General features: G+C 39.5%; 2 protein-coding genes across 3 annotated transcripts; one reads left to right on the forward strand and one right to left on the reverse strand.

Moving 5' to 3' along the window:
- Positions 1-451: 451 nt before the first annotated feature.
- Positions 452-3,186, reverse strand: ogg1 (8-oxoguanine DNA glycosylase). Of its 2 annotated transcripts, none has more exons than XM_029506843.1 (8): positions 2,803-3,186; positions 2,355-2,713; positions 2,065-2,244; positions 1,511-1,689; positions 1,282-1,426; positions 1,153-1,202; positions 835-1,047; positions 452-700 (listed from the first exon to the last, which is right to left on the reverse strand). In XM_029506843.1, the coding sequence occupies exons 1-8, from the start codon at positions 2,910-2,912 to the stop codon at positions 674-676; spliced, it is 1,263 nt and encodes a 420-aa protein (XP_029362703.1). In that variant the 5' UTR covers positions 2,913-3,186; the 3' UTR covers positions 452-673. The 2 variants fall into 2 exon arrangements, with proteins under 2 accessions (XP_029362703.1, XP_029362704.1); XM_029506844.1 differs by having other exon boundaries at positions 825-1,047.
- qars1 (glutaminyl-tRNA synthetase 1) lies at positions 2,750-11,503 on the forward strand. The gene is made up of 24 exons (XM_029506841.1): positions 2,750-2,876; positions 3,473-3,679; positions 4,541-4,691; positions 4,798-4,907; positions 4,995-5,070; positions 5,157-5,221; positions 5,757-5,810; positions 6,181-6,244; positions 6,337-6,411; positions 6,529-6,614; positions 6,923-7,009; positions 7,109-7,208; positions 7,308-7,386; positions 7,473-7,712; positions 7,802-7,894; positions 7,975-8,112; positions 9,036-9,123; positions 9,211-9,357; positions 9,488-9,589; positions 9,690-9,782; positions 10,233-10,360; positions 10,440-10,506; positions 10,605-10,730; positions 10,899-11,503. Exons 2-24 carry the CDS (start codon positions 3,569-3,571, stop codon positions 10,947-10,949), a joined length of 2,331 nt encoding a protein of 776 aa, XP_029362701.1. The 5' UTR covers positions 2,750-2,876; positions 3,473-3,568; the 3' UTR covers positions 10,950-11,503.
- Positions 11,504-11,625: the final 122 nt, after the last annotated feature.

Below are 11,625 nucleotides of genomic sequence, written 5' to 3' on the forward strand. Positions count from 1 at the left end.
CGGCCACCCAACCAAAAAGTTTTTTTTTATTCTCCAATAGACAGACATACTTTTTTTAGGCTGGGATTTAACAGAAGAAACACCATGCTTGCACCCTATGACCTTTTCTGACACGCACATAAATGTCACAATGTGTGAACACATGGTGTAACAGGAACCTAGGGGCTTAATAAAAAATATTCACCCAGCAAAAGAGTGCAGTTTGTTCTCTAAATAAAAGGAGAGAGAGAGAGAGAGAGCGAGGGAAAAAAAAAAAAACGGTCAGAGGCAATTAGTCCATTGTGTAGTATTATGAACTTGCAGGGCAATTTAGTCCAGTGCACAGTGCCACCTAGGGGCAACTTACAATATAGTTCAGCAGATGAACTTACTGGATTTCAGTCAGAACAACTCTATTGATGACTGTGCTTATATCGAAATTTTCTCTCAAGATATACACACCAAAAAAAAAAAGAGTGAAGTATTTTTATTTCATTGTAAAAGAAAACTACAATAATATTTTCTAATAGTGAATTCATAGGTGTATTTTTTCATTCTTAATTGTGCAATACCTACATAAGTCTGTGAAGGTTCTCATTCATCCAGGTCGCAGCTGTCCAAAGAAAGAGTTGAATGCGACTGCCCTTGTTTCTATATCCCTGAAGACGTTTCACCCCTCAACCAAGAGGCTACATCAGCTTGCTCTTCTGACTAGGTTAAGCTAAACATCAACAGAATTGATTTGCATGAATCAGTTTTCTACTATTTCACAAAAAATCCTTAATGTGAATCAATATATAGTTATTGTAACCTGACTTGAATCCAAATATAAGAAGCTTGTTTACCTCACCCCACCTTCTCATTTTTGACAGGCATTGTTGCTGTCTTGCTGCAGTCTGACTTCGTTTTTGTGTGCTTCACACTTCCATTTTTCTCCACCTTAATTTTTGTTTTATTGCCTGGTGTCGATTTTTCTTCTTTGAATGCATCTTTGTCTTTCTTGAGCTGCAAAGGGTGCGGTGCTTCTTTCAGCTTTTTGAACTTCTTGAGGTCGGCACAGAACAACACCTAAATCAGAAAGACACACTTTGTGAATATGCAGATAAAGAGTATGGGTAAGGAAGATGTGACAGAATCTGAGCAACAGTTACTGAATGGCAAAATAACACTGACCGACTGTGCCCAACCAGCATAAGGACCCCACTTATTTCTGAAAAAATCACCTGCATAGAAATATGACATAAAGCATTATCATAACACAACAGTTCACGTTTACAGATACTAAGATATGTGAATACCAACCAATATGTCTGTAAAGTTTATCTGTGATGCTCTTCTGTCCGTTGTCAGGATATTTGTAGTCACGCTTGGCAATCTGCCACATGTGTGTGTCAATAGGCACAGCGTCTGTCTTATCCAGGGACATCAGACATACACAGTCTGCTACCTACAGGATAGCACAAAGCCATTATTACATGCAACAAGTTCACAAGTTCACTTTATTTTCAAATATTACAAAAGGCTGCTGTACCTTTGAACCCACGCCAGGGAGAGTACGTAGAGCATCATGGGCCTCCAGGTATGGGACATGGCGTAGATCTTCAAGCCACTGGGGCCCATGAGTTTCCAGAATCTGTTTTGCACTCTTTTGCAGGTATCTAGCTCTGTATCCAAAACTGCGACCCCTGAGACACGCTTCTACGTTGCTGTCTGCCAATTACGATGCAAAAAACATGTCATGTATGTTGATAAAAACATCAAAATATCACTAAATATTAGTTTTATTTTATTAGTTTATAATATTAGTGGAATTTTTAAAGTTGGATTAGAAAAAGATATCTGAGCGCGTTAATAGACAGGGTAGCCCAAATATATTACATGAATCTTAAGCATATTATATAGACATGCATGTGGTGTGTGATGCTTATGTACTATAGCTTTGTGTGTCTTTTGCTTTGTTTGTGCCCTTATGTATATGTTCATATACACTGATGTGCTTGTGCCTTTTTGGTAATAGTTGACCCAGTTGTGACTAAAGTTTAAACTTTTGTTCTGGCAACAGAATTTATTAAGGCCTTTGAGCACCTGCAAGTGCAGTCAGGGAAGGAAAGTCATGGTAGGGCGTTTGCTCCAGGTGGCACAGTGGGGCACCCAGAGCCTGACAAAGGCTCTCCACCATGTCCTGGACACGAGAGATCTGGTTGTTGGTGGTGCAAATGATGGAAAACAAGCATTCAGTAGGATCCTGACGCAGCATTCGGACACCTGAGAAATACCAAACTATGTATTACAGACATAATTCAGAAAACAAATATTGTCTTCATTATTACTTACTGCATAAACATGATATTACAAATGCAAAAATAAGCACTGACCCGTGAAGATGTCTGCAATTTGTTTGAAGTGGGTGTCAGCTGATCCCCATTGTCTGCGCAGGTCTCCCATATTCACACCCAACTGGAAGTAATCTCTCAGCATCTCTTCTTCCTCCTCGTGGCCCTGCGCTGAAGTCACAGCCACCGGCTCCTCTTCCATCTCCACTTCAGCTTTGACTTTCTTCGTTGGCGATTTTTCCTCCTGGAGAGAAACAGCAGCTGTCCTCTTCCTGCTCCCACACGTCTGCCTGCCTTCAGTTGTATAGACATGGTACCACAGTGTGTCATCTGTCTGGGTCAGGGTCCACACTCGTCCCCCCATCACTCCGGTCCAATGGTGCTCTGCGGTTTCTCTCCAGCTGTGGGTTCAGATATAGGTTAACGCAAAAGCGCGGGGGAGTGCTCGGCTCTCGATTCGTGTGGTGTTCAAAATCTTTCTAAATCCTACCGGAAAGACTGTCCACAGGCGAGAGTGAGGTCCAGACGCAGCTCTGACTTTGGACAAGTCATAGATCTCCATAGGTGAGTGTCCGATGACAGCACCGCGTGTTTGGCCATAACTGTATGTTGTACACTCTTGGCTAGTCATGAGTTAAAACAACCTTGTGCTAACCTATCACAATGTCTGCCATAATGAAACATTGTGTGAGTCAGTAAATAAACGAACCACACGCACCCACGTAAAGTGGTTCAACAGGAAAGTCTTCCTGTTTTGGTTTCACATTGGGACTCATCCTACACCACTGTTGTTATTGATGGACAGCAAAGACCTTACACTGTGTTGGATAGACGCGTATATTTGATTAGAAAAGTTTTCAAAAAGTGTTAAACTGTGACATGTTTCCATTGAAAGTCAATTTGAAGTAAACAAGAAGCAATTACGATGCTGAAATTAATGTTAGTATTTGTCGAAAGTTTGTTATTGTCAATCTGACGCAACATTACACTGATTCGGTAGCACCTCCCACTGATGTCAACACAGCCGCTGATTGGCTGTTTTGCTGACAGTAGGCGGCAGCTTTGAGTCAAGATCATTTCTGATTGGTTAGTACATGTGAACCCGCAGGCTCTTATTGGTTCATATTTTTATGCGTTTCCTTCCCTTCCTTTTCTTTGAGATGTACAGGAAGTGTGCTTCTCTCCGAGGAGCAAACTCGTGCACCGCGGTGCGGCGTCGGCGTGGCTCCAGTGCAGCTGGTGATTAAGGTGGAAAAATGGCGGATACGTTGACACTTTTCACTTCCATCGGACTCAGTGAGCAGAAAGCAAAAGAAACGCTGAAGAACGAAGCGCTGAGTTGTGCCCTGAAGGACGCCGTTACTCGGGTATCTGCCAGCGGGGAGACTGAGCTGCCTCTGGTGGACAGCAGCTGTGACATTCACTTTTCAGGCTTACTTATATCCCTCCTGCCATTTTTAGTTTTAGTTTTTCTTAACGCGTTCCATTTGTAGCTTTAGATTTAATCTATGTCTGAATGGCCCATTTTTATTACTCATAGAGTTTCTCATTCTTGAGTTGTTGTTAGGTCACTTTAATTAAATTTTCACATCCTTTACGTTGTTTACAACAAAGTTGTACCTAGCAGATGATTTCTTACTGCTTACTTGTGTTTGGGATCAAATAATTCTTTGTTTACATCTTTGGCACTTTTTAACTATCATCATATTATCATATTGCCTTTTCCCTGTGAAGCGATTAAAGAAAGAGAAAATAATATAGTAGTTTTCTATCATAGGAATAACATTATGCTGCAACCAGCAATCATTGCCATAAAATATACATCTTTTATTAATTTTGAATTCAGTTCACTATATTATATTACGTAAAATGTCTGTTTTTTTTCTCTTGCACCGTCAGAAACCGCACATTGACTCAATTACCACAGAAACAGTTAAATGAATAAATTTGTTTTAAAAAAGAAAGCAAATAGTCACATTAGAGAAGGTGGTTCCAGTAAATTTTTGTGTATTTGCGGAAAGACGGCTTGAAAGTGATCCATCAGTTATGAAAGTAAATGCACTCGGGGCTCTAATAAGGCAAATCTATCCATGGTTTGGTGACCATTGCTTTACAGTCAAGATGAGGAAAAATGGTGACATTGTTGTTCTCCGAGTTGCTCAGCTTTAGCATCACCCATTACAACTTCATAATCAAAATAACTGGTCCTTTCTCATTGGTTGCAACAGGCTCAGCATATCCATGGGCCCTCAGGAGTGGACAAAGCCATGGGTACACTGTTGTACAGTATGGCATCTCGCCTTAAAGACACAAAACGTCTGGCATTCCTTTCAGAAAGCATAGCTCTGCGCAAAATTTGCACAGAGCTACAGCTGGCAGGTAATGTCTAACTGGGTAAGAGGATGAGGTTGTGAATAAATGAAGAGTAAATGGATAATCTATACTACCCTTCTCAGTGGACTTAATGCCATTTTCATTTTTGAAGCTGCACTAGACTTTGTGAAGGGCCATCCTCAGGACCCGATCAACCAGAAGGAATTTGAGGAAGCATGTGGAGTGGGAGTGGTCATAACACCGGAGCAGATTGAAGATGCCGTAAGTGCATAGTTTACTCTTAGAAGTGTGTCCTCCTGTAAGATTTTAAAAGTGTAGTATGTTGAACAACCATGGGCTGTTGTGTAGGTGGAGAGTGTGATCAAAAAGCACAAGGAACAGCTGTTAAAGGAAAGGTACCACTTCAACATGGGACTGCTCATGGGTAAGATCTTATACTTAAGTAGATGCATGTTTGTAAACCCCTGAGGCCCAGCGCATTGTCTCATATAGCTTTTATATCTGTTGCAGGGGAAGCACGTTCTGCTCTAAAATGGGCTGACGGGAAGGTCATCAAAAACGAGGTGGACATGCAGGTATGTCAGAAAAAGAGAATATTATTTGTGCCAGGTTGTTGTTATTAAATGTATACACCTACAAACTCTGGCTTTGATCTTACAGACACAGTTACTAAGATGTGTGAATACCAACCAATATGTCTGCAAAGTTTATCTGTGATGCTCTTCTGTCCGTTGTCAGGATATTTGTAGTCACGTTTAGCAATCTGCCACATGTGTGTGTCAATAGGCACAGCGTCTGTCTTATCCAGGGACACCAGACATACACAGTCTGCTACCTACAGGATAGCACAAAGCCATTATTACATGCAACTACAAGTTCACTTTATTTTCGAATATTACAAAAGGCTGCTGTACCTTTGAACCCACACCAGGGAGAGTACGTAGAGCATCATGGGCCTCCAGGTATGGGACATGGCGTTGATCTTCAAGCCACTGGGGCCCATGAGTTTCCAGAATATGCTGTTTCTATGTCAGAAAAAGAGAAAATTATTTGTGCCAGGTTGTTGTTATTAAATGTATACACCTACAAACTCTGGCTTTGATCTTACAGGTCCTGCACCTTTTAGGACCCAAGACAGAAGCTGACCTGGAGAAGAAGCTGAAGGTAACTCTTCTATTTTTTTTTTTTTTTTTTAAATAGCTCTTTGTTTTCCTCCTGAGTCTGGCCAAGAAGACGTAACTGATATAACCTTCTATAGAGTCACAACTTGGTGTTTCAACAAAGAAAATATGGCAAAAATAAATACAGGTTCATTAGAGAGCTTCAGAGGTGGTGGTAAACAGAAATTCTTGTCTGTATTTATTTATTTTTTTCACACTAGTTGTTTACCCCTTTTTCTGGCTGACCGATGGCTAGCTGTAAAAAAAAAAAAGAAAAAAAAAAGCATGCTCTTAATAACATTTATAAAATTTCCTACCTGTGAGCACCTTGAAATGTTTCATTTAATACATAAATAACACTATTTATCTTGCAGCCCCAGAAAGTGAAAGATGTAAAGAATCAGGTGCAGGTGAAGAAAGAGGAGGTGGCAGTGAATGGTACGCAGTGGAGAATGGACAATGGATGGCACAAATGGGTGAACTGAACTGTGTTTGCTAATAGCTTGTTTTTGTCTGTGTTGATTGTTTAGGTGAGGTGATCACTGGAGAGGGAAAGTCACTAATGGAACAGCTCAGAGGAGAGGCGCTGAAGTTCCATAAAGCAGGTGAACCACCATGAAGTTATGCCACTGTATATTTTTCCTCCAAACTCGAGAGGAAAATTTCAAAAGGTTTACTTATTGAAGATGTTGATTTTTTTGTCTTTGTCTTTGGTAATACAGGGGAGAACTATAAAACTGAGGGCTACGTGGTTACACCAAACACAATGGCCCTGATTAAAAAGCACCTGGAGATCTCTGGTGGACAGGTATAAACCTTACTGTGTTTATAAGAGACATGATGTCATTTAAATGAATACATAACAAATAAAATTAATCAGGTATTGATGGATAATCTATAGATTTTTAGTTTAAGTAAAAGTTTTCCTTAGTTCCAGTAAATTGTGATTGTTTGTCCTTGTCTTGAATAACACAAAATTGTTAGTTTGGGTGATTGGGACTTTGTAGGTCATTATATATCAAAAAATTGATTGAAAGTTAACAGACTCAGTTGAATACTTGAAAATGATGATGCATATGGTTTATTTTTCTAATTGATATTGCTCAATGTTTTTAGATACGTACCCGTTTTCCTCCTGAACCAAATGGTATCCTCCACATCGGACATGCCAAAGCTATCAACTTCAACTTTGGCTACGCAAAGGTAAAAAAGAACTTTCTCACCTATCAACACCAAAAAGCAGTTCAAGGTTGTCTAGTGAAGGCATTCTTTTCGACCGCTAAACATCTGCCTCTTCTGTAGGCAAACAATGGAATTTGTTTCCTGAGGTATGATGACACAAATCCAGAGAAGGAGGAAGAAAAATACTTCACTGCCATTAAGGACATGGTTGAATGGCTTGGTGAGCTGAGATTAAATTTTCACTGTTTGGCCTGATTTAAGCTTTGCGAAATACAGTGCATCCCTGTGGCATTTTTACTGTTGTGTGAATATTCCACAGGGTATAAACCTTATGCCATCACACACGCATCGGATAACTTTCAGCAACTTTATGAGCTTGCTGTGGAGCTTATTCGCAAGTGAGTGCATGAACTGTCAACACCTTTACCTTTGTAAATGTCCACAAGCCATTAGATAATGTTTCATTTTTCTCGTTCACTTTAAGGGGTCATGCGTATGTGTGCCATCAGAAGGGGGAGGAACTCAAGGGCCATAATGTCCCTTCATCTCCATGGAGAGACAGGCCCATTGAAGAGTCTTTAGTTTTGTTTGAGAGGATGAAGAAGGGAGTGTTTGCAGAGGGAGAGGCCACACTCAGGATGAAGATGGTAATGGAGGATGGGAAAATGGACCCCGTGGCGTACAGAATCAAGTACACGGCACACCATCGAACAGGAGATGAATGGTATGAAAACCTGTGCTTTTCTTCTCCTACATTTTAGATGTAATACATCAACTCCATCTGACTTATTTTTCTTTTATCTTTCTCTGCAGGTGCATTTATCCAACTTATGACTACACCCACTGCTTGTGTGACTCTATTGAAAACATCACACACTCACTGTGTACCAAAGAGTTTCAGGCCAGGTATACATGTTATACATATATTGCATCTCGATATGATAATCTGTCAATGCTAATGTTTGTTTCTTTTATTTTTGGGACAGGCGTTCATCATATTACTGGCTTTGTAACGCTCTGGATGTGTACTGCCCTGTTCAGTGGGAATACGGGCGCTTGAACCTCACCTACACTGTTGTGTCCAAGAGGAAAATCATTAAACTGGTAGAGACTGGTGTTGTCAGGTAAAATAACAATTAATGTTTTTTTTGTTTTTGTTTGGGGGTGTTTTTTGTTAGTTCTTCCATTATTTTTGTCATTATAACAATTTCTGAGCCCGCATAAAAAAACTAGTGGGTTACCATCAGTAATTTACCAGTGTTAGAAAATTATTGTGGTTGAGAAGCAACCCTTTACTTTTTTTTTTTTTTTTTTTTTGCAATAAGTATAGTGCATTTACTGACAGTTGCCAGCTTTGGTTTTAATCACATAGATTTGGCACATAGAGTGAATGTCTCATGTTTTGCTATTCTAAAAGAATTGAGTTTGAAGCAGTATGCTTTATAAAAAAAATTAGAGAAGAGAGAGCATTTGTATGGATTAAAAATAAATTTCAACAGATACCCTTAGTTCACAAAATAATTCATTTATTAAAATGACAAATTAACTTTCAAATCAAGTTTGTGGTGAAGCCTGTTTGAAGATAGAGGACTGGAAGCATTACTCTTTCATGTGTCCTCACTGTTTACCTGCAGTGATACCACTTCCTCTTGCACTGCAACTACAAAATATTGGGCAAGCATGCTGATCTGCTCGCAAAGACCTGCTATATTCTAATGAAGATGTAAGGAATATTTACCTTAAGTTGCCCATGTCTGAGTGATTAAAAAGACATCACTTTAACAACTCAGAAATTGTGCCTTTATTTATTTATTTTGCACAAAAAAAGCTTCCTTCCTTCCAATTATTGCTACTTATTGTAACAGCAAAAATCAAAGTGTTGTGAGATCTTGTGAACTTAATTCAAACATGTACAATCATGAATGTAGTTCACTGACTGGAAATTGTTGGGATTTTATTTGACGAGTGTTAACCCATTCATTAAAGGCCTATACCTCCCAAACTGTCTTCGTGCTACATAACTGAACTGATTCTTTTCTTTTTACAGAGACTGGGATGATCCTCGTCTCTTCACTTTGACCGCACTGAGAAGAAGAGGTTTCCCACCAGAGGCAATTAACAACTTCTGTGCGAGGGTATGCAGGATAATTGAATTAAGGAACTAGTGAAAAGTGTAAGAGTGCAGTGCTGTTATGTAATGAATATGTTACATCTCTTGACAGGTGGGAGTTACAGTTTCCCAGACAACAACAGAGCCCCACCTATTGGAGTCGTGTGTTCGAGAGGTGCTTAATGATGCAGCACCCAGAGCCATGGCTGTACTGGAACCTCTCAAAGTCACCATAACTAACCTTCCTGAGAAATCTTGGGTTTGTACATTTCATACAAATGTGCCAATATTACATCTCAAAAAGTTCCTTGGACTATTATATATAGTTTACATATTACATATTGAACCTCAGAGGTGCTAAACCTTGATGTTGCCCTTTTCTTTCTCAGTTAAATGTGTCTGTACCAGACTTTCCTGCCAACGAGGCCAAGGGTAGCCACACAGTTCCCTTTACTCGCACCATCTTCATTGAACAGAGCGACTTCAGAGAGGTTAGAGGGAGAAAAATAAATGTGCTCACAATAAAAGCAGAAGACTTCCTTTGTGGGTTTTTTATTGAATTCAAGATGACAAACTTGTTTTTGTTTGCAGGTGATGGAGAAGGGTTACAAGCGTCTCACCCCAGAACAGCCTGTAGGACTAAGGCATGCTGGGTATGTGATCTCTGTGCAGAAGGTCATTAAGGTAAGATTTAAAGTCCTTTCACTTAGTAGTTTGAAAATAAACTGGATAAAAAAAAATAAAACAACCATTTTCCAAGTTCTAATCCTGCCCCCCCCAAATATTATGTGTTTCCTGTATATAAGGATTTCAATTAAATCTGAAGGATATGACTTACATTTCTAAAACTATAACTGTTAGCAAATCCTGTTTCGCCTGGCAATACATTAAGTAATGGAAGAGAAAGACACTCTGTGATAGTTTTCCGATGATCTTATTCCAGTTAAATGTAATTGGCATGCAATCCTTTTCCAGTGACGAGTGATCCATTAATCAATCAATTAATGATACTATCTCTGCTGGGTTTCATGATATCTTTCACACTTTGGTGGGAACTAGTTGTAAATTGTCAAGTACGTGTTATGAAAAGTTTCCTCACAACACGTTGTTCTTTTTTCTTCCTTTGTTTCTCAGGATGCTCAGGGTAAAGTGGTTGAGCTGGAGGTGAATTGCTGCAGTTCAGACACTGCAGAGAAACCGAAGGCCTTCATCCACTGGGTCAGCGAGCCGCTGGTGTGTGAAGTTCGTCTCTATGATAGACTGTAAGTCACAGACATACACCGTCACATAATTGAAACACAATTTTTTCCATGTAAAAACATTTTCCCCCTGTCTTTTTAGATTCTTGCACAAACATCCAGAGGATCCATCTGAAGTACCTAACGGCTTCCTGAGTGACATTAACCCTGTGAGTCATTTAGCATTACTGTGACAGAGGACCTTTTTTGGTTTCATTGCGCTTCATGGATGAAGTGACTGTGTAAAATATGTATTTTTTGTGTTCAGAATTCCCTGCAGGTGATCAGCAGTGCCTTAGTGGATACCTCAGTCAAGGGAGCAAAGGTCTTTGATAAATTCCAGTTTGAAAGAGTTGGCTATTTCTCCTTGGACCCTGACAGCACCACAGACAAAGTAAACATGAAACAAACACAAACTAAAATAATTTACTATTGCTAAAAAGCTTATGTTTATTTTATTTTTATTTGAGAAATTCTTTGATAATCTAGTCAGGTTGAAAACTTTTTTGGAACCTGTCTTATCTGAGGATAAACTCTAAATGTAATCTTCCTTTCACCACAGCTTGTGTTCAACAGAACACTCACACTCAAAGAAGACCCTGGGAAGATCTAATTGACAAGATCAAGCTGCACAACCTTCTTCCTATGAGCCCACGGATACATGCCCAAATTGTTTGCATCACTTACTGTGTAACAATGGCAAGCGCACAGACTGCTCAAGCTGAGATTGACACAAATCACAAATCTCTTAAAGTAAAATTTCTTACCTACTTTTTTCATGTGGATGAATCCCATTGAAACTGCAAAATATATTTCTATTTCTTGAGTGTCAGCTGTGCCACCAAAACCATCAAATCATGTTATCATGTCAGTCTCACGCTTTGCCAGTCAGTGATGGAGTCAAAGATTTTTGTCTCAATTTTTACAACAACAATATTTGTCAGCTGGCTTTCCCTTCTTCGCTGAATGTATTGCAACTTCGTTCAACAAGCACTTCATGCATAGGTTGTAAGCTGGCGTTACACAGAGGAGATGCTTTCAAATGGCATACAATACCTTTATAAGAGGATGGTGGATCAGTGCCAAACCACCATGTGTTTTTTTTTAAGACTCAGATGGTTGCATGTGTCCTTTTTCACATGGCACAAGAATAAATGATACTTCAAAGAAAAAGAGCTGTTTTGTTGTCTGGAGTAATATATGCCATTTTGTTTCTGAAAGACAACATGGATATTGAACGTTTTCCTACCTAAGTACGTTTTAAATTATAAATGGGTGACCTTAATTGG

This window comes from Echeneis naucrates, chromosome 7 (assembly GCF_900963305.1).
Source record: "Echeneis naucrates chromosome 7, fEcheNa1.1, whole genome shotgun sequence".
Classification (NCBI taxonomy): Eukaryota; Metazoa; Chordata; class Actinopteri; order Carangiformes; family Echeneidae; genus Echeneis; species Echeneis naucrates.